Genomic DNA, 21,521 nt, shown 5'->3' on the forward strand with positions numbered 1-21,521 from the left:
TAACAAGAAAGACTAAGTTACAAGAAAGAGGGCTTGCTTTCTAGTTGAGATTTTCACTGAAACAGCCTGCCTCCTTGTTGTTTAGTCGTGTCTGACTCTTCTTTGTGACCCCAGCCTGCCTCCTAATGGTTAGTAAAGGAAGGCACCCATAAGTCCAATTCAAGCATCACCATATTCCAGCAACACACAGGAGAGTCTGCTAACTCCAACCCCTCCACAATCTCTGTCAAAAGGGGATAAGTACCTCCACCTGTGAAGACATTTCACATGAGCAAGAACCCTAATTTTCCAAAATTACTCCTCATTTGGAAAGCCTCAATTCAAACAGGAATCTCTTTTTCAAACATACCACTTAGTACATGAAGAAAGCTGTGATGGAATGGGATTGGTGCATCACCCTTCTTACGCATCGGCTTTGTGTAAAGAATAATGTCAGGATAGGACTCTAATTTCTGGGCCACAGCTTGGTGAAGACAAAGGAGGCAGAGTTAGGAAAAGCTGCCTTTTCTGAGTACAGGTCCTGGAATCATGTTGACTATCAGCTTCTGGGAGTTGTCCAAAAAGATGTCTTTCCCAATGCGTAGCAGAAGGAAGCAAATTCACCTGCTTGTTTCTTCATGACCTTAAAACACTGATTCACGTTGTGTGGAAAAAAAAACCCATACCTAATTGGGGGGGGGGAAGCAGTACTGAAAAGGAACAAACAGTGACACAGCCAAATGTTTGGGGCACTGCTAGACAGGTATTCATTGTGTAAAAAGAACTAAAAAGGTTTAAAAGAAGAAGAAGAACCATACATTTTATTATTTACTAACCACTTGCTTTTTAAAAAAATATTCAAAGGCTGGAGTTCAAGATTACCAGATATTTACTAAGAGCCTAGCAGGGCTGGAGGACTGGATAACTGAATCTGAAGAAGTACTCAAAGCACAAGACCCAAGTCATTCATCTGACCTCTCCATAATCCGGAATAGAATGGAAGAACTTAAAGTGAGTTTGATAGAAACAAAACAAAATGTTATAACATTTTTATATCTCATTCTAAAGTACATTTAAATGAGAATAAACTCTTTAGCTAAGACTTTAGAGAGAGCATTTTGCTGGCCTCTCAGATTGAAATCTGTCTCCCCACCTCACCTCACAAGAAACTTCAGGTCTCTCTGTGGGTGAAACTGTTAACCTCTGCAACCCTTATTGAAATGTTTCTCTAGTTTGATTCAGTTAGACTGATAATCTTAGCTAACACCAACTGTTACTCATACAATATATTCCTTTGTATTGGCAGAAGAAGCACTAAGATGAAGGGTTGTTCAGCAAAGGTCACATGAAATAAAAATGTTCATTTCTGTCAGGCATGGCAGCCCCAGATCAGGATGTTTTATTTATTTGAGGAAGAATATACTCTTATATTTCTTTCTCTGAGGAGGACAAGGATGGTATTCAGACCAACCCACTCTAGCCTCTACACATTGTTCTTTTTGTAGCAGGTTGTATTTAGCTGCTGTCTGGTTAGTTGCTCTGGGGGTGGACGTAGACTGCTGTTATTAGGAGGAGTGTCTAGCTAGTCAGCAATATGCATTTGCAGAATGCGATTGACAGGTCCCCCACTTTCACTGTTGCCTTATGATTACTGTGGACAGAGGTAGGAATAGACATCTCATAGCATACCAGACAATTCCTGCTAGTGAACTATTTCTTCAATTTTCAGTCTGCTAACTATATTTCTAGGATCATAGGGTTGCTGCTGTCTTGTACCAGGTTCTCTTCTACTTTTATATCCCTCTTTTCCCTTTCCTCTCTTGTAAACAGACCTAAGAATATCATAATTCCACATGTTTTTCTGCATTCATATTGTCCTCTTTCCTGTGGTTCTAGTTACATTTGCCTTTTCTGCTGTCAAAACTGAGTAAGCTGTAGTTCTATGCACCTTTTGGAAAGTCTTGAACTAGGGGGAAAAGAGCTGTATCTTTGTTTTGATTTATTTTCAGAATGCAAGCAAATCTTTAAATTGAATGACCCAAACTCTGAAAATGCGCAAAATACAAAACAAACCTCAAACAAATATGTATTCACATGTGTAATTATATTAATTAGGATTATTTGCCATTATTTGGCAACATGTCTTTGTTCCTCTGATAATGTCCTTGTTCCCTGCCACTTTGTAGCGCCAGATGTTGAAATTCAGCAGCATGGCACCAGATTTGGATCGCCTGAATGAGCTGGGATATAGACTACCTCTGAATGACAAAGAGATCAAAAGGATGCAAAATCTCAATAGGTGTTGGTCCATTATCTCTTCACAAACCACAGAAAGATTCAGGTAGGACATTTAGAATTGTAGTGATGAGAACAAAACTTTAACTGAGCACGATTACATGTATTTGCTCTTTCCATTCTTTGCATTCAAATTAAGTTTTGACTTCCATAAGGCTGGGAGAAGGTCGTACATATAGCACATTTCAGAAGAGGTGCTCCCTCAGGAGTTGAAAGCACATGATTTTCCTTACCTATATGCCTAGTACTGTTTATGATTGGCCACTGGAGCATGAACTCCCATTGTTGAGACAGGTATCTATGAAGAAATATCATTGTGGAAGGGAAAATAAATGAATTCATTGCAGGGAATACACATTCATCTTAATACCGTATTTTACCAAGAGAGGCCCAAGGGTGTTGACTTCAGTCATGGGCCTGCAGACAGGATCTGTTATATATTTAGAACTCTACAAGTTAATATAAACCATAATGTGTTTGCTGCCCTCTTCTCAGTGTTGTTGTTTAGCCATTTAGTCGTGTCCAACTCTTCGTGACCCCATAGACCTGATCATGCCAGACCCTCCTGTCTTCTCTTCTGGGTAGAAGACAGTACCCTCTTTTCTGGGTAGCTCGCTGCTTTGTTCCGGTTGCCCATTATCTTCTCAGCAAATGCAGAGACCAAACTTTCCTGCAAGAGGAGAAACTCTGCGTCATCCACAGCCCTAAAAGATGGGGAGATGTTGAGATGGAATGCAGTACAGAGTATCAGAGGAGGGGGGGAGAGAGAGAAACAGATGGTAGAGAGAGGGGGTAGCAAAGAAAGAAAGAGAGAAAGGGGTGGTCATACTCACCACAGTACTCCAGTTCAACCCATAGAGACAACTGTGCTTCAGATCCACTTGTATCCCCCCAATAGAATGGCCCCAAAGAAATGCAATCATCAACAGGAAAAAGGTCCTCCCCCTTGTAGCTGTGGGAAACATGAGATGAAAAGTTCTATAGGCTGCAACTGGATTTCTGGATTGAAATGCACCATTTGATTAATTCGTCGTTAATCTTTGTAATTACTCTAGAGAATTGTTCTACTATAGTGGCAATGAGCTAATCCTTCAATATCTTGAAAGAGACCAATTTGCAAGACTGGTTAATTGAAAATAAAAGTAGCTTTAGGGGGACTTTTTGTTTATGAACTGAAGGTGTATTTTAAAGAATAAAAGCAGATTTTGCCAGGGCTAAAACTAAAGAAATAAACCAGCTGAAACATTTATACACAATTTGTTTGTTGTTTTCAACTTTTTTAAAAAAATCTTTGTATGTATAAAAAGTATTTCCAAGAAGAAAAAGTCAATAATATCATTTCAGCCAGAATTGAAATGGCTCCCTTAGGAATTTTTGTAAATTTATTTTAGCAAGCTCAGAGGTGTTACTGAATCACTCTTTCATCCTTGCAGTAAGCTACAGTCGTTCATGTTGCAGCAACAGACCTTTCTAGAAAAATGTGAGACTTGGATGGAGTTCTTAGTACAAACTGAGCAGAAACTGGCTGCAGAGATTTCAGGAAACTACCAGCTTCTTTTGGAACAGCAGAGGGCACATGAGGCAAGTTGGTTATCAAAATAACAGCGTTTGCATTAATCAGTTGTTTTCTGTCTTGCTGTCATAAAGTCATAAGACTTTATGCTGATGTTCATTTTTGTTGTCTTTTATATTCCATCTTCAGTCATTCATGGAAGCAGTGTCTTATTTGAGTTAGAATTGTACTCGTGTTAGCCATGTCTGCACAGCAAAAGGTACTGTATATCAGTGATTATACAGATTGCTGTATCTCAGATCCACAAGCATCTAACTCAAACACAACACTGTTCAAAGAGCAGGCTGCATGCACATAAAGCGTATAGCAACATTAATGTAATGGCAAATTCAGAAATACAGACACACATCCTGTGGCCACACTCCTTCAAATTCATATCTCCTTGTATGATTTACAGCCTTCTAAGGTTATAAGATAAAAATGAGTTTTGTGCTGTTTAGAGTTCTGTTGAGTGATGAATGCAATAGGAGGGTTGGATTTTTTTTTCCATGAAATTCATTCAAAAGAAACAATGGTAGTTTGCAGAAGTTGATCAACTTCAATGTCAGAAACACATCTTATCATATTTTTCCAAGACCAGCAGTCTGTATTGTTGATCGCTGCTCCCCTCCCACTCAACATTCTATGGCCTCTGCCACCACTGACTTTAGAGGGTTTTTTTCCCAAGAGTCCAGAGTCCATAGTTCTGTAATTCTAGTTTCCAAAAATATTCATGGAAGTAGGCATGATCGTCTGTTGCAGCAAAACCAGCAGAGTCTTGTCCAGAAAAAACACAGATACACACACCTTAAATAATGACGAGTCTTGTGGCATTTTTAAAAAAGGACCACAAGATTTTTCATTGGTTTTGCCACTACAGATTCACCCAGATACTTGAAGGCTTAAAATGTTGATCCTGGACACAAAGTATGACCCTTGTTTCAACATTTCTTTGTAGGTAGGATGCTTCTAACAGATTTTTAAAATGCTAACATATATGATGTGAGCATTTAAATTACCCCAAGCATTTCTAAAAAGTGGTAGATATTCTTAAAATATGAGCTGAGTCTGTCAGATTTATAATTTGGAATTGTACTTTCTACAGTCATAGCCAAAAATATTGGCACCCTTGCAATTCTGTCAGAAAATGCAACCCTTCTCTTTAGACCCTGTCTAAATTGTAATAAATAATTGCTTTTCAAGCATGTGATGCTCCTTTAATTTGTATTTAGACACACCTGTCACAAGTAAAAGGTGTGGGCAATATATTAGTCACACTCGCAACCAGATAAGATGGAGAAAAGCTGACTCAACCTTTGTGTTGTGTGTGACACTGAGCATGGAGAAAAGAATGACGTATAAAGAGTTGTCTGTGAATTTGAAAGAAAAAAAAATGTGGAAAAACATCAACAATCTCAAGGCTACAAGTCCATCTCCAGAGATCTTAATGTTCCTGTGTCCACAAGAGGCTTACCGCCCATGGCACTGTAGCTAACCTCCCTGGATGTGGATGGAAGAGCAAAATTACTGAAAAATTACAATGAAGAGTTGTTCAAACGGTGGATATAGAACCCAGATTAACTTCCCAACAAATTCAAGCTGATCTGCAGACACAGGATGCAACAGTGTCAGCTCGCACTCTCCATCACCATCTGAATTAAAAGGGACGCTATGGTAGGAGACTCAGGAGGACACCACTGCTGACACAAAGGCATAAAAAAGCAAGACAGGAGTATGCCAAAACCTATGTGACAAAACCACAATCCTTCTGGGAGAACGTACTGTGGACAGATGAGACAAAAGTAGAGCTTTTTGGTCAAGGACATCATGGCACTGTTTACAGAAAAAGAAATGGGACATTCAAAGAAAAGAACACAGTCCCTACAGTCAAACATGGTGGAGGTTCAAATATATTTTGGGGTTGCTTTGCTGCTTCTGGCACTGAATGCCTTGACTGTGTGAACGGTATCATGAAATCTGATGATTGCCAAAGAATTTTGGAGTGCAATGTAGTGGCCAGTGTCAGAAAGCTGCGTCTCCACCAGAGGTCATGGGTCTTCCAGCAGGATAATGACCCAACACACGCTTCAGAAAGCACTCAGAAATGGTTACAAAGTGCTGGTAAGTTCTGAAATGGCCAGCAATGAGTCCAGATCTGAATCCCATAGGACATCTGTGGAGAGATCTCAAAACAGCAGTTGGGAGAAGGCATCCTTCAAATCTGAAGGCCCTGGAGAAGTTTGCAAAAGAAGAGTGATCCAAAATTCCAGTAGAGAGGTGTAAGAAACTCATTCATGGTTACAGGAAGTGATTCATTTCAGTTATTTTTTCCAAAGGGGTGCTACCAAATATTAAGTTAAGGGTGCCAATAATTTTGGCCAGTGCATTTTTGGGTTTCTGTGTGGGATTGTATCAGATTTGACTTTTCATGTCTTTGTGTTGTTCCAATGCAAACCAAAGAAATGAATATGTGAATACCAAAATATTTGCAACTGCAACAATTTTCTGAGAGAAGGGTTGCATTTTCTGACAGAATTGCAAGGGTGCCAATATTTTTGGCCATGACTGAATTCCATTCTAGGAATTCGGAAGTAGTACTTCAAGATACTGGCATTTCAATCATTTCTGTGTTAGTTTGGTATTTATAAAAGAAGCAGGTGACATCTCTGAGAAGTTGTTGAATGTTTTTCCTGTGTCATCTGTTCAAAGTGCTCTGAATTCCAAAAGAAACAACATTTGAATGATTCAAGGAAGTATCACAAATGGTCTGTATTTGAGAACACAGGCCTAGAATTCTACTGTTCCAGACATCTTCACTGGGCACAATGTCTTGGTGCTGGCAACAGAAGGGCTGAAAGAGCAGCCAGCAGGCTTGCAGGCTCTCAAAAATAGAGCAGGAGGGGAGGCAGGTGAGAAAACATGCCACCCGGCCTTCCCCAGTTTTCTAGATGGACAAGGGGAGCTGAGACAGGAGCCAATAGTGATTTTGCAGGGCCCTGAAAGTCCAAAAAGTTCAGGAACTTTATTCTCTGAGAACATTGCTACCAGACGTTGTTGCCTGGTTGTTGTTGTTGTTTAGTTGTTAAGTGGTGTCCAACTCTCTATGACCCCATGGACCAAAGCACTCCTGTCTTCCACTGCCTCCTGGAGTTGGGTCAAATTCGTGCTGGTCATTTCAATGACACTGTCCAACCATCTCGTCCTCTGTTGTCCCCTTCTCCTCTTGCCTTTACACTTACCCATCATCAGGGTCTTTTCCAGGGAGTCTTCTATTCTCATTAGATGGCCAAAGTTTGGAGCCTCAGCTTCAGGATCTGTCCTTCCAGTGAGCACTCAGGGTTAATTTTCTTCAGAATTGATAGGTTTCATCTTCTTGCAATCCAGGGGACTCTCAAGAGTCTCCTCCAGCACCACAATTCAAAAGCATAAATTCTTCAGTGGTCAGCCTTTTTATGGTCCAGCTCTCACTTCCATACATCGCTACTGAAAAAAACATAACTTTGACTATGCGGACCTTTGTCGGCAAGGTGATGTCATTGCTTTTTAAGATGCTGTCTAGGATTGTCATCGCTTTCCTCCAAGAAGCATGCTTCCTTTAATTTTGTGGCTGCTGTCACCATATGCAGTGATCATGGAGCCCGAGAAAGTAAAATCTGTCACTGCCTCCATATCTTCTACTTCTATTTGCCAGGAGGTGATTGGACCAGTGGCCATGATCTTAGTTTTTTTGATGTTTAGCTTCAGACCATTTTGTTGTACTCCTTTCCCAATTTTGAACCAATCAGTTGTTCTATATCCAGTTCTAACTGTTGCTTCCTGCCCCATATATTGATTTCTCAGGACAAAGATAACATGGTCAGGCACTCCCATTTCTTTAAGAACTTGCCATAGTTTGCTGTGGTTGACACAGTCAAAAGTTTTTTGCGTAATCAATGAATCAGAAGTAGATGTTTTTCTGGAACTCTCTGGCTTTCTCCATAATCCAGCACATGTTAGCAATTTGGTCTCTAGTTCCCCTCTGCCCATTTGAAATCCAGCTTGTACTTCTGGGAGTTCTTGGTACACATACTGCTGAAGCCTACCTTGCAGGATTTTGAGCATAACCTTGCTAGCATGTAAAATGAGTGTAGTTGGAACATTCTTTGGCACTGCCCTTTTTTGGGATTGGGATGTAGACTGATCTTTTCCAATCCTCTGGCCACTGCTGAGTTTTCCAAACTTGCTGGCATATTGTGTAACACTTTAACAGCATCATCTTTTAAGATTTTAAATAATTCAACTGTAATTACCTCCACTGGCCTTGTTGTTAGCCATGCTTTCTAAGGCCCACTTGACTTCAGTCCAGGATATCTGGCTCAAGGTCAGCAACCACACTATCTGGGTTGTCCAGGACATCCACATATTTCTGGTTTAATCCTCTGTGTATTCTTGCCACCTCTTCTTGATGTCTTCTGCTTCTGTTAGGTTCCTACAATTTTTGTCCTTTATCATGTCCATCTTTGCACAAAAGGTTCCTCCAGTTTTATTGAACAGATCTCTGGTTTTTCCCTTTCTGTTCTTTTCCTCCATTTCTTTGCACTGTTCATTTAAGAAGGCCCCCTTGTCTCTCCTAGCTATTCTTTAGAAGTCTGCATTCAATTTTCTGTAACTTTCCCTATTTCCCTTGCATTTTTGTTTCCCTTCTTTTCTCTGCTATTTGTAAGGCTTCCTGGGATAGCCACTTTGCTTTCTTGCATTTCCTTTTCTTTCGGATGGTTTTTGTTGCTGCCTCCTGTACAATGTTATGAGTCTCCATCCATAGTTCTTCAGGCACTCTGTCCACTGAATCTAGTTCCTTAAATCTGTTCTTCACTTCCACTGTGTATTCATAAGGGATTTGGTTTAGATTATACCTGACTAGCCCAGTGGTTTTTCCTACTTGGGCTTGAGTTTTGCTATAAGAAGCTGATGATCAGACCCACAATCAGCTCCAGGTCTTCTTTTTGCTCACTGTATAGTGTTTCTCCATCTTTGGCTGCAGAGAATATAATCAATCTGACCTTGGTATTGCTCATCTGGTGATGTCCATGTGTAGAGTCGCCTCTTGTGTTGTTGGAAAAGAGTGTTTGTGATGACCAGCTTGTTCTCTTGACAAAACTCTATTAGCCTTTGCCCTGCTTCAGTTTGAACTCCAAGACCTAACTTACCTGTTGTTCCTTTTATCTCTTGACTCCCTACTTCAGCATTCCAGTCCCCTAGAATGAGAAGAAGATCTTTCTTTGGTGTCAATTCTAGAAGATGTTGTAAGTCTTCATAGAATTGATCAGTTTCAGCCTCTTCAGCATCAGTGGTTGATATATGAACGTGGATTACTGTGATGTTGAAAGGTCCGACTTGTATTTGTATTGAAATCATTCTATCATTTTTGAGATTGTATCCCAGTACAGCTTTTCCCACTCTTTTGTTGACTATGAGGGCTACTCCATTTGTTCTACGGGATTCTTGCCCAGAATAGTAGATATGATAATCATCTGAACTGAATTTGCCCATTCCCATCCACTTTAGTTCACTGACACACAGAATGTCAATGTTCATTCTTGCCATCTCCTGTTTGGCCACCTCCAGCTTCCCAAGGTTCATAGATCTGACATTCCAGGTTCCTATGCAGTATTTTTCTTTGCAGCGTTAGACTTTCCTTTCACTTCCAGGCACGTCCGCAGCTGAGTGTCCTTTCAGCTTTGCCCCAACCACTTCATTAGCTCTGGAGCTACTTGTACTTGTCCTCCGCTCTTCCTCAGTAGCATGTTGGACGCCTTCTGACCTGAGGAGCTCATCTTCCAGCGTCATATCTTTTAGCATTTTGTTTCTGTCCATTGAGTTTTCTTAGCAAAGATACTAGAGTGGCTTGCCAGTTCCTGCTCCAGGTGTATTGCTTTTAGTCAGAACTCTCCACTATGACCTGTCTGACAAGGCAGCAATCCATGAAGGGGTAGCAACAAATTGTTGTCTGGTAGCAACAAATAAAGCCAAGATCTGCTAGAAGAAATGGGGAAGTAGAAGAAAGGGAGTAAACACTCCTAGTCTCTAGCTGTGGCCTGCATTTCTATAGCCTGAAGAATGGAATGTTGGGTGCTCTAATGCATATCAAATGTTTGCCTTGCTGGGTTTCTTAATATATTGGGGCAACAGGCAGTTAATGTTTAGATAGGGTAGCTCCTTCCATTCCGTGCGTGCTGTGCAGGCATCTTAGAAATTAGTGTGACATGGAGCAAGCGGAGCTGTTCAAATCTTGTTTTCTCCTCAGAGAAATACTCTTTTGTGCTGGTCTCACCCCAGGCAAGGATCAAAGACTGAAACAGGAGATTGTGATGCCTGTGGTGAGATAAGGCTATCTCTTGATCCCGGTCTCTTGATCATGAGAAATTAATTGGAAGAAGGGTTGGAAGGAAAATGAATAGGTCACTAACCAAGACCTACGTCCTTTTGAGGGTCATGTTCTTATTTTTTATTTTCAACTTTAAAAATGTTAGATGCCAATGCATACTTATTTGCCTCCAATTTCTGTCTCCATGTTCCGTCTCAATTTTTAAAATGCTATGCTGCAGAAAGCAAGAGGTAATCGATGAATGTATCACCACCAGAGGGCTCTTGGGAACCTACTTTAAACTTAGTCATGAATGATTAGCTATGATGTGTAGAAAGTTGCGGGGGAACAAATTATTTTATTTGCAAACAGTAGCATTCTTTCATTTTGTTCTCTCCTTATATTGCTTAAAAAACTTTTTCCCTGATGTATGAAAGACTATATAGCTTAAATTTAATCAAGAAAAGGGAAAATAATGTAGCAAATACATTTGAAACCAATTCTGTGTGATATAAGCAAAGCAAGATTTATATTAATTATAAAAACAGGGTAAAAATCTTAGGGCTTTGTCTGACTTTACAAAGAATAGAGCTAACGTCCAGGAAGCAAAAAAAAAAAAAAAAGCAGAAATGTTTGATTAATTTATTAATTGGCCATCCAGATTTTGCAGTTACAATTTAGCTCAACTATACCTATACCTACTTACTTCATTTTTAAAATACTTCTATCCCATATTTAGTTATTTATCAAAGGTGCAGATTAAAAACATTTCGTGTCATATAGTTGTGGGGCCAAAACTGAAATCTAAGTATATGAAGATGATGGCAACATTTATTTTGCAGCCAAGGGCTTCAGTTCCTTTAGGAGTACTTGACATTTTCTCCTTTTAATTTAATTTAATTTTTTACGCTAGCTGTTCCAAGCAGAGATGTTTAGTCGCCAGCAGATCTTACATTCCATCATCATGGATGGGCAGCATCTTCTTGAGCAAGGACAGGTGGATGACAGGTAAGAATGTCCCACACTTAACCTTTCAATGCTAAAGTAGTTTTTGCTGTTAGACCTGTTTGCACAAACAGATGCACATTATATTAATAGGGTGCCACAATCTATACAGGCATGTCACATGAAACAATGCTTCCAGAGTACTACTGGTTGTTCCACTATTTCCAATTTACTCTGCTGCAGGAATTTCCCACTCTAGTTCATGATGGGCTGAAGATTTTTGTCATTGTTGTTTTCTTATAGTGTTTGCACAGTCATTTGGACACCCAGTTGCTAATCATCCTTCCATATAAAAATACATATTGAAGAGTCTCATGAAGAAGGATGACTTTGCAAAATTTCACATCTGTAGAAATACAGTATTAGTGTAAAACAATCATGAGCTGTATGATTATTTCATCATCCTTCAATAGATACAGTACTTGTTTTTCCTAGAAACGTCATGTTTTCAATTTTTGTGATACCAAAATTCCCAGAGGAAGTTTTGTCCTGGCAGGTGAACATTGCAGAAGATATAAATGCTGGGTTTTGATACATGTATGAGATGTTTATCTTAGAGTTTGTTGCACTACGTTCCAATCTCATCAGAAGGTGATTTGGGAGCAGGGGCTCTTGTTTGACACCTTAGCCATTGACCTCTGGTGCCCTTTAGGGATCTGCCTTGTTTCCTTTATCATTCAACATCAACATGAAAGCATCAGGAAAGATTGCCTGTAGTTTTGGTGCTTAGTGCCACCCAGATCTATTTTTCCTTTACATCTACATCCAAAGAAGCTGGTTTATTTCTAAACCAGTGTCTGGAATCAGTAAGGGATTGAATGAGAGTGAACGAGTTGAAGCTTTATCCAGGCAAAACTGAGGTTTGGTCAGTTGAAAACAGGGATCCAACCTGTGCTGGACTGAGTTACACTTCCCTGAAAACTCAAGTTCATAGCCTGGATGTATTCTGCTGGATTCATCCCACAATCTGGATGCCTGCCAGTTCTCTGCAGTGGCCAGGAATGAATTTGCACAGTGCAAGCTTATGTGCCAAATGCACCTATTTCTGGAGATGTTTGACTTGGTTATAATGATACATGCCTTGGATATTTTCCTACTGAATTAGCATAACACATGATCCACATGATGCTGCCTTTGAACAGTGTTCAGAAACTTTAAGTGGTCCAAAACAATGCAGCCAGATTTCTGACTAGAGTTTCTTACATTGAACGTACACATTTCTACAAGTGCTACACCGGCTATTAGTCTATTTCCAGCCACAATTCAAAGTAGTGGTTATGACCTATAGACCTATAGGGATAAGTGCAAAGTACTGCACCTGGGAAATAATAAAGCAAACGCACAGTTACAAGATGGGGAATACCTGGCTCAGCAATACTACGAGCGAGAAGGATCTTGGAATCATCATAGATCACAAGCTGAATATAAGCCAACAGTGTGATACGGCTACAAAAAAAGACAAATGCAATTTTAGGATGCATTAAGAGAAGTATAGTCTCCACATCCCATGAGGTACTAGGTCCCCTCTATTTGGTACTGCTTAAGCCTCATCTAGAGTACTATGTCCACTTCTGAACACCACACTTCAAGAAGGATGCTGACAATCTAGAAGAAGCTCAGAGGGGCAAAAAGGATGATCAGGAGACTGGAAACTAAACCCTGTGAGGAAAGACAGACAGATCTGGGCATATTTACCCTTGAGAAAAGAGGACTGAGGGGAGATATGACAGCATTTTTTCAAATATTTAAAAGGTAGGCAACCATCTGTCCTATCTGCTTTGATTTGGATTCTATCATTGAACAGGAGGTTAGAGTCAGTGGCCTTATAGGTCCCTTCCAGCACCATTATTCTATGATTCTAAGATTCTGTGATATGGATCCAAACTATCTTAAAGACTGTGTCCTCCCATAAAAGCCTGCCCAGGCTTTCAGATGTTCTAGCGAGTTCCTTCCTGCAGCCCCAGCACCTTTAGAAGTGTGTTTAGTGTGGACTTGAGAGAGGGCTTTCTTGATGGCTGCTTCCAATCTCTGGAGCTCCTTCCCCAAGAGAGGGCAAGTTACAGAACAGCTAAACTGTTTACCCTCCCCGCTGGCAGCAGACAGAATACTTTTTTATTCAGCCAGGCTTTTGGATCTAAAGCTCCTCACACTATAAGATTTTACCCAATGTACTAGCTCTTTTTAAAAGTAAACTGTTGTAAGTATTTTTAATGAAACGTTTTGAAGTATTTTATTTTTAATATCAGAATTTTTATAATCCTATTTTAACATTTGCAACTCAATCTTACTTTAAATTCCTAATTTTTTTAACTGTTCTGTAAGCTGCCTTAAGTCCCAGTTCAGGGATGTAACTAAAATAAGCATAAATGATTCTCCCATTAACAGAGTTTTTGGTGGTAATGTATCCCAGAGCAGGGTGTTGTAGTAGTAAGAGCAGGATAGCTTTGGAGCCGCTGGATCTAAAGCCTCTCCAATCCCATAAGAGATGCCAAGAAACAGAAGCATTAGACCATCTGCTTCTTTCCTTTACAGAAGCAGAACTGTGCTTAAGCAGATCACCTTGTGTTTGACATGGCACCTAACCATTAGCATTGACTATTACTCTGCATTTTTCCCCTTCTGTTTTTGCGCTTAATAAACGTGGTATATATTCTTGTTTTGCAGCAGTTTTCACTTTTTGTTTCTTGTATATGAATTACCAGTGTGAGCACAATCTGTGTTCACTGATATGTGCAGCATGAAAACAACATGTATTCTGTTAAAAGGATTCCATTAAGTACTTCTGCTTCATCAATGCACATAAGTAGTTGTATGCATCAGTAAACAGGATAGCAAAATTGCAAATGAACAGATAGTCATAATTTTAGAACTGCAAAACTGGAAGGGATTTTATAAATTATTGGATCTAAGGATGGATCTGAAAAGTGTAGCAGGTTTTGCATGCCATAACCAGAATCCTCCTGCCTAGGTGACTGCATAAGGGCAATCATGATAACAAGGTCATCTGTACCTGGGCTATCTGTCAAGGGCCCAGTCTTCCCTGGATAATACCCAGATCAACTGTGTGACAGCCCACAAAAAGCACTGTCTTCATGGTTGCGGTAAAATGCAATCAAATGTTGGCCATTAATTCCAGTATTTTTTTTTTTTCAAATTATCTGACTGTTAAATCAAGAAGAAAGATGGAACACAGGGCAGGGCAGAGTGGACTCACAAAATAATCATCCTTAATTCTGAAGAGCATTCAGTTCAGGATGATTTGTTATAATGGAATGCTTTAGACAAAATAAGTAATTCAGTTAGGGAGGTAATGCATACTTGAAACATTTTTTTCATTCTCTATAATTTTCTAAATCTGTGTATGCCAAGACTCTCCAGGAGACCAGCAGGATTTTCTGACTTCCCATGAAAACAAGATCCCTATTCTCATTCCTTCAATTTTCCCTTCCCACCCCCCACCCCCGTTTTGAGAAGGAAACTGCCAAATACTGTCCTTTCCAATGTGTCCTGCATAGGAAAGACACCATTCTGTGCAGGAATTGTAACACCCCTGTGCAACTTGGTGCCCTTTTCTGCCCTTTCTTCTCAGGAAAGATGCTGTTCTGCATAGGATTGCAGTAATTCTGGGCATTCTTTTTAGAAAAAAATAACCACAAAAAATCTGAGAAATCCCACAAGATTTCCTGTTAGACTTTTTTGGAAAATACATTTTCTGCAAAGAAATATCACTCGGATGAGAAAAGAGGGATTCCTTCCCCCTCCCCCTTGTTTTGCTGTGATAGTAAGAGCTGTGAGCGTCCCCTCCCTGAATTCTTTATTTGCTGGTTAATAGAAGCAGCCACAACAGAGGAATTGCATTTCTTTTTCCTTTCCTTTGTTAATAAAAGGAAAGCTAAATAGACTGGAGGTATGAGTAATGAGTAATAGAAACTCCCAGGCTCTTACAATCACCTCCTTGAACGGTGTCCTCCTTTGTCCTTCATCTTCCTGTCCTTCATCTTTCAAAGGAATGTGTAGATATGCTCTGAGACTTTGCAGACTGAACAGTCACAGTGAGACTTTGCAGGCAGAGTTGTTGGGCCTGCCTTTCTTTCTTTCTTTCTTTCTTTCTTTCTTTCTTTCTTTCTTTCTTTCTTTCTTTCTTTCTTTCTTTCTTTGATTTTAAATATTTTTAGCCCTGCCTATCTCCTCAAAAAGAACCCAAGGCGCTTGGCTATTTTTTATTTCAGCCTCTGTGTTCTCATACGCAGTACCCAGAAGGAAACTGGCTCTCCAGAAACCTTGAATCTTTTTGTTGTTGTTGTTGTTGCCCCTATTGTTTTTTAATGTTAACTCAAAGCACATCATCATTGCCCTGGACACAAAGGTTGCTGTTGATGGATGTCACCCGTGTTTGTGCAGATTGGTTGAGTGATTTTGTTAGGATGGAAACAATTCTAACTTTTATGCCCTGCTTTCTTACAGGGATGAGTTTAATCTGAAACTGGCTCTCCTCAGTAACCAGTGGCAAGGGGTGATTCGTAGAGCCCAGCAGAGGAGGGGTATCATTGACAGTCAGATTCGCCAATGGCAACGCTACAGAGAGATGGCAGAGAAGCTGCGGAAGTGGCTGGTGGAAGTGTCCTGCCAGTCAGCAAGCAGGCTGGGAAGGGTTCCTATCCCACTTCAGCAAGCTAGGGCCCTGCTGGATGAAATGCAGGTAAATCCATGAGGAACTTTCTTCCAATATTTTATATTACTGACATTCACTGCAGTATTTACTGTAGGTGAGAAACACACATCTCACAAGTACCCACCACTGGCATCAGAAACCCAGTGTCTTTAATCTGATGCTTTCCTCCAAGATTTGATGTGAATCTCTTGCTCCATATTCTATGTATGCCTGTTCTTTGAATGGTTCACAGCTTCAGCTTTCGGGGAGTTTTATGTTCATAATTGATCTACCCATTCAAAGACTAAACATTTCCAATAGTTAAGGAGTGTCCTGAAATTGCAAAAACTGGCAGAAATGAGTTCCAAAGAAGGAAAAGGAGTTTTGTCGTTGCAGCTGCGCCAATAAGCAGTGACAGAAGAGGATACGACAGTTTCTCTTCTCTCAGGAGTTCTTAAAAGTGGGTGCAGAAGGGCAGCGTCAAGTACCTTAACCTCGGAGAATCCCTGATGCTGTAGAATTGCTGAGCATAATTCTTGTTAGATGAGAGACCACTGGAATATGTATTCTAGCCTTGACTGCAAATCATGATTGCAATATAAATATAGCATCTAAAAGTACTTTGCACCTGCTTTGTGCAACACTCGTAACCATTCTTCTTATGTAGAATTCTCTAGTGGCTGGCAGTAGAAACCATAGGCAGAGGGAAGAGCTTATTGTTTCTCTGTACCTCTTATTCCCTCTGCAGATGAAAAAGAATGGAAAGAAACAAAGGGGGCGGGGGGGGGGGGAAGAATACCTGATCTCAAAAAAACTAATGAGCATCAAATGAAATGATTGTCAGTATTGAAAATACTTGCCTTTTTAAAATAGGGGCTGGCTTACTATTGCAAAACTTCACATTTTCCTTCCTAAAATCATAAGATGATTAATTTTGTTAGTTTTGACTTTAGGGTGATTCAGAAATAATTTTTAAAAATTGTGTGAAATTAGAGCAATACATATTGTGGATTTTCACAGATTAAAGAGAAGGTTCTCCTTCGCCAGCAAGGAAGCTACATTTTAACAGTGGAAGGTGGGAAACAGCTGTTACTCTGTGCTGATGGTGAGACAGAAGCAGAACTACAAGCTGAGCTTTCTGAAATCCAGGAGCGCTGGAAACTAGCCAGCCTCAGGCTTGAGGAACAGAAGAAGCAGCTTGTGTTCTTGCTAAAGGTAAGTTTATTCAGAACTTAGCTTAAGTAGCTAATTTTTCCTTTCTAAGAAACTGAATTACCAAGTCACAGAATCTTGTTAAGGCTGTCTCTTTACAAGATGAGAGGAGTAAGACATATATAATCTACATTAATATGATGAGTAATTACCAGGAAAACACTTGGAGTGATTTTGTGGAAAGCATAAATGTCTCAGCAGCATAAGAAACATTACAGATTGTTGTCAGTCTACTGCTTGTTCAGATTATGTTTAGAACAGGGGTCTCAAACTCAATTTACCCAGGGGCCGCTGGAGGCAGAGTCTGGCTGAGGCTGGGCCGCATCAGATTTTCCACCAAGCAGAGCAAGAGCTGCCCAGGAGTTTCCTTAGCCTGGCTGGGGCTCCGAGGAGGAGGAAGAAGGGCGCCGGCCAAGACCCCCTCCAGCTCCTTCAGTACCAGCAGCAGCAGCAGGAAGAAGAAGCAGAGAAGGGAGGGAGCGCCAGTGACCGCCTAGTGGGGGGTGAGGGCATAACATAAAAATTAAAAAAAACCCTCACAGAATTGGCCTCGCCAAAGGAGAAAAGCCCCCATTGGTACCCGCGAAATTAAACAGAATGGGGCAGGGGGGCCCACAGGTGCAAATATGTAATTTTATGATTTTATATATTTTTATACTGTTTTGTTTTATTTTGTAAGCCGCCCCGAGTAGACATGGTCTAGAGGGGCGGGGTAAAAATCAAATAAATAAATAAATAAATAAATAAATAAATAAATAAAATGCACGCATGCACACACGCACACAAACACACACATATGGAGGTCCGGCAACCTTCCTCTGGGAGCCCCCCTCAAAGAAAGGCACACTCAGCAGCAGCAGCTACCCCCACCACAACAGAGGAGCAAACTTTGTGAGGCGAGCGGTGCTGAGGCAGCCGCTGGCCGGGCTGCTGCTGGGGGTGCTGAGAGAGAAAGAGAGCCACTTCCCTGGAAGAGGCAGCAGCGGTGGCAGCTGCTGTTGGCGGCTTGGAGGCGCTCTTCGAGGACGGCCCAGGGGTGAGCTCTGCTCGGCGGCTCCTCAGGGGAAAAGGCCGGCAGCATGCCTCGCTCGCCGGCTCTCCCCCAAGATAGCGCCTCTTGCACCCTCCATCCGGAACTGCAGCCTGCCAGCTGGCAGACAGGCGGGCTGGCTGGCAGGCTTCAGTTCTGGATGGAGGGTGCAAGAGGCACTGTCTTGAGAGACAGCCAGCGAGTGAGGTGAGGCTTTTTTAAAAAACTCTTGACAGCAGAGGGCGCATGGGCGCTTAGGGGGGCAGGCAAGGCAGGGGCCACAAATTATTGTCTGGCGGGCCGCAAATGGCCCCCGGGCCACATGTTTGAGACCCCTGGTTTAGAATAAACCTGATTCTGTACTCATGTTGGTATGTGCCATCAAGTCACATCTGACAGATAGAGGCTCTCATGGGGTTTTCAAGGTATTCAAGATGTTTGAGTAGTATTGTTACCATTGTCACTCCTTGCCCCCCAGTGAGTTTCCATGGCCAAGTTGGGGATTCAAACCTAACTCTCCTGATCCTAGTCAGTCACTCTATCTGCTCCACCACAATCAGTTCTCAGTATGTACATTTAGTCTCTGCATTTTTGTCATCTGCACTTAATATTTATGCTTTAAGATAAACATAGTGGTGTGGAAAGTTATGGAGGAATGCATCTTTTTTCCTCAAATTTATTTTCACTTTTTGACAGATATTTAAGGATACCCATTGCATACCATATGTAAATGCAATCCACTTGCTTAAACTGGTACAAGGAGGGAAAGGGAGAGAGAGCACAAAATTTTGTTGTCTTAGTCTTCCCATAGTAGTTCATGCAACCTGAAGAATATGAAAAAGACATGTTTTGCAGCCCACTTCTAAGAGAAGGGTTAGGCAGATGGTAGAGTTAGATAGCATAAGGATTTCTGCAGTATGAAAATGATGCCTATGGAGACATTTGAGACGAATTTGCCTTTTAGCTTGTGACCTGAGAAGAGTGGCTCTTACTGGATATGAAAAAAAATTGATTGGATTTTTAGTCATTCATATTTGGTGAAAAGCAGGATGAGAGCTATAGAAGTGTGAAAGTGTTTATCTTTAAAGCAGTTTGTAAAAGTGGCCTTGAAGGGGAAAAGTCAGGTTAGGTTTTCTTCTCCTTATCTGTGCTTCTTTACTTATACTCCGCTCAATCTAGTGTTCATTTGCAAGTGGAGGAAGGAGACGGCAATAGCTATAAATGGAGACAGCTTTATGAATATACAAGCATTGCAGAAGAAGGGGGAAATGGAGGTACCCTAATGTAGGGCAGGAGTTGAGCCTGACATAGTCATATGTATGATTACCCTGATCAACAAAGGAGAGGGTGGGCAGTTGACCAATCCCTCTCCTCAGCTCCACATAAAATGCAGGGAGATGTCCTATTTTATTTTCTCCTAGGCCTCTAATGTTGAATGTGTGATATGAGTTGATTACAGAAGGATCCTGGCCCAACCTCCATGGCATATTGTTTATTATTTTATTTATGTATGTTATTTATATGCCACCTTTCTTCCCACAGGGGTCATAAACCCACAGAAGTATCTGAGAGTGCCTCCCAGTACCTTAAAATCACGTCCTCCTGCCATAAGACATCAAAAAATCTCTGCAACTCCTTTTCATGTTCTCTACATTCAATAACTGTGTTAATTGGGCAATGTGTATGTTTGTACATTATGTATGTGAGAAAATGCTGTTTGTGGGTTGAGAAAATATGTTTTCTGCTTGATGACTGCCAAATCACATATATGAACCTGTTGCCCTTGTTTTTTCCTTCCTCCAACATTGAAGTATGGAATTTGTATGTTTTCCCTTCCCCAGGACTGGGAAAAATGTGAAAAAGGTATATCAGACTCTCTGGAAAAACTAAAATCCTTCAAGAAAAAACTCTCTCAACCATTGCCAGACCATCATGATGAACTACACACAGAACAAATGCGTTGCAAGGTAAAATAATCATGCACAATGCAGTCTGCCACTCATAAAAGTATTTGTTACTCCAGTTACATAAGGACAACCTTGATCTTTGTTAACAACATGGCAGGTCTGTCTAGGCTATAGGAGCTGAAATCTTTTACATAGCATAAGGAAATTCATAACCTTCAGTTGATTCTGAAAGTCCCTGCCATAATTCTTGAGATGTCATAAATTGTTTCACATCTGCCAGAGCAACTTCATGCACGTAATTTTACTTGAAACTGGTGCTTTGATGTATAGAATAACTTAAGTAAGTTAAATACATAAATTGCCATAAGTTGTGCCTCTGCTATGTCCCATTTACATTTAATAAATGCTAGTGTAATGATATAATGCTGGGGTAGTATAATAATAATGCTAGTGTAACAGAGAGAGCCCCAGTGGGCCATGAAACTTATTAGAAGACTTTGGGTCAGCAACATTCTTACAGCTGACTTACAGCAGAAGGTGGTGAGAATAAAGGGAAGAGAAGGAGAGTCAGGTACTCGGGTACACCACCTTCGGCTTGTTAGAGGAGAGTTGGGATATAAATGTAACAAACAAATAGATAAATAATACTGTACTTTATTAGTTTAGTGCACTGGTTCTTAACCTTTGTTACTCAAATGTTTTTGGACTGCAACTCCCAGAAGCCTTCACCATCAGCTCTGCTGGCTGAGGTTTCTGGGAGTTGCAGTTCAAAAACCCCTGAGTAACAAAGGTTAAGAACCACTGGTTTAGTGCATCACATTGCCATATATTATCCATCATGATGTTTATTTTCCCAAATAATACTGATTCCAAACATTTCTGACTCTGATTGGTAATATGCTTTGGCTTGGAGCCTAAGACAGATCTACAGTCTGCAAGGGATTTGGCAGTACTAAATATCTCCCAGTACAGAAAACCCTACCTTGCCTTGCAAGGCATGAAAGGCTGATTTAAAGGTTTACCCTGGCACTTGAACATTTTCCTATGGTGAAGTGGCATAATATACATAGAATACACTAAAGGGGGATATGGAGTACACTAAATCCCTCTCGCCTCACTAATCTAGATCATCTTGTTCCATCAAGAGAAGCCACCGTGCCCTGACTTCTTCCCAATACAGCAATTTACTGGAAACTTTTGAAACTGTTTTCTTTCCCGACACTATTGTGCAAAATTATTAAAAGCAGTGTATTTTACAGGATTCCCTATACTTCATTAAAATTTTCTTCTTAAAATCTAGGAGCTAGAGAGCACTGCTGAGGTATGGACAGATGATCTGGCCCACCTGACTTTGCTGAAGGAGACTCTGTCTGCTTATATAAGTGCAGATGACATCTCAGTCCTTAGTGAGCGCATCGAGCTCCTGCAGAGACAATGGGAAGAGCTGTGCCACCAGGTAAATAAGCATCAAATAAAATGAAAAGGAAGGCAGACTTCTTCTACATTAAAATAAAGGGACAACTTATGCTAGGGCCCCCTCTGGACTT

The 21,521-nt window shown here is 40.7% G+C and overlaps 1 protein-coding gene across 11 annotated transcripts in view; it reads left to right on the forward strand.

The window, feature by feature from the left end:
* Nucleotides 1-21,521, forward strand: part of SYNE1 (spectrin repeat containing nuclear envelope protein 1) — a 350,189-nt gene that overhangs the window by 268,632 nt on the left and 60,036 nt on the right. For all 11 annotated transcript variants that reach the window (XR_013540562.1, XM_072995212.2, XM_078383243.1 and 8 more), the window contains 8 exons: nucleotides 844-990; nucleotides 2,166-2,320; nucleotides 3,708-3,855; nucleotides 11,083-11,177; nucleotides 15,639-15,873; nucleotides 16,846-17,040; nucleotides 19,909-20,034; nucleotides 21,275-21,430. Coding sequence is in view for 10 of the 11 variants with exons in the window: in XM_072995212.2 (XP_072851313.2) it covers nucleotides 844-990; nucleotides 2,166-2,320; nucleotides 3,708-3,855; nucleotides 11,083-11,177; nucleotides 15,639-15,873; nucleotides 16,846-17,040; nucleotides 19,909-20,034; nucleotides 21,275-21,430 (1,257 nt within the window). In the remaining variant the exon portion in view is untranslated. The remainder of the gene's footprint in view (nucleotides 1-843; nucleotides 991-2,165; nucleotides 2,321-3,707; nucleotides 3,856-11,082; nucleotides 11,178-15,638; nucleotides 15,874-16,845; nucleotides 17,041-19,908; nucleotides 20,035-21,274; nucleotides 21,431-21,521) is intronic.

This window comes from Pogona vitticeps, chromosome 1 (assembly GCF_051106095.1).
Source record: "Pogona vitticeps strain Pit_001003342236 chromosome 1, PviZW2.1, whole genome shotgun sequence".
NCBI classification, from domain to species: Eukaryota; Metazoa; Chordata; class Lepidosauria; order Squamata; family Agamidae; genus Pogona; species Pogona vitticeps.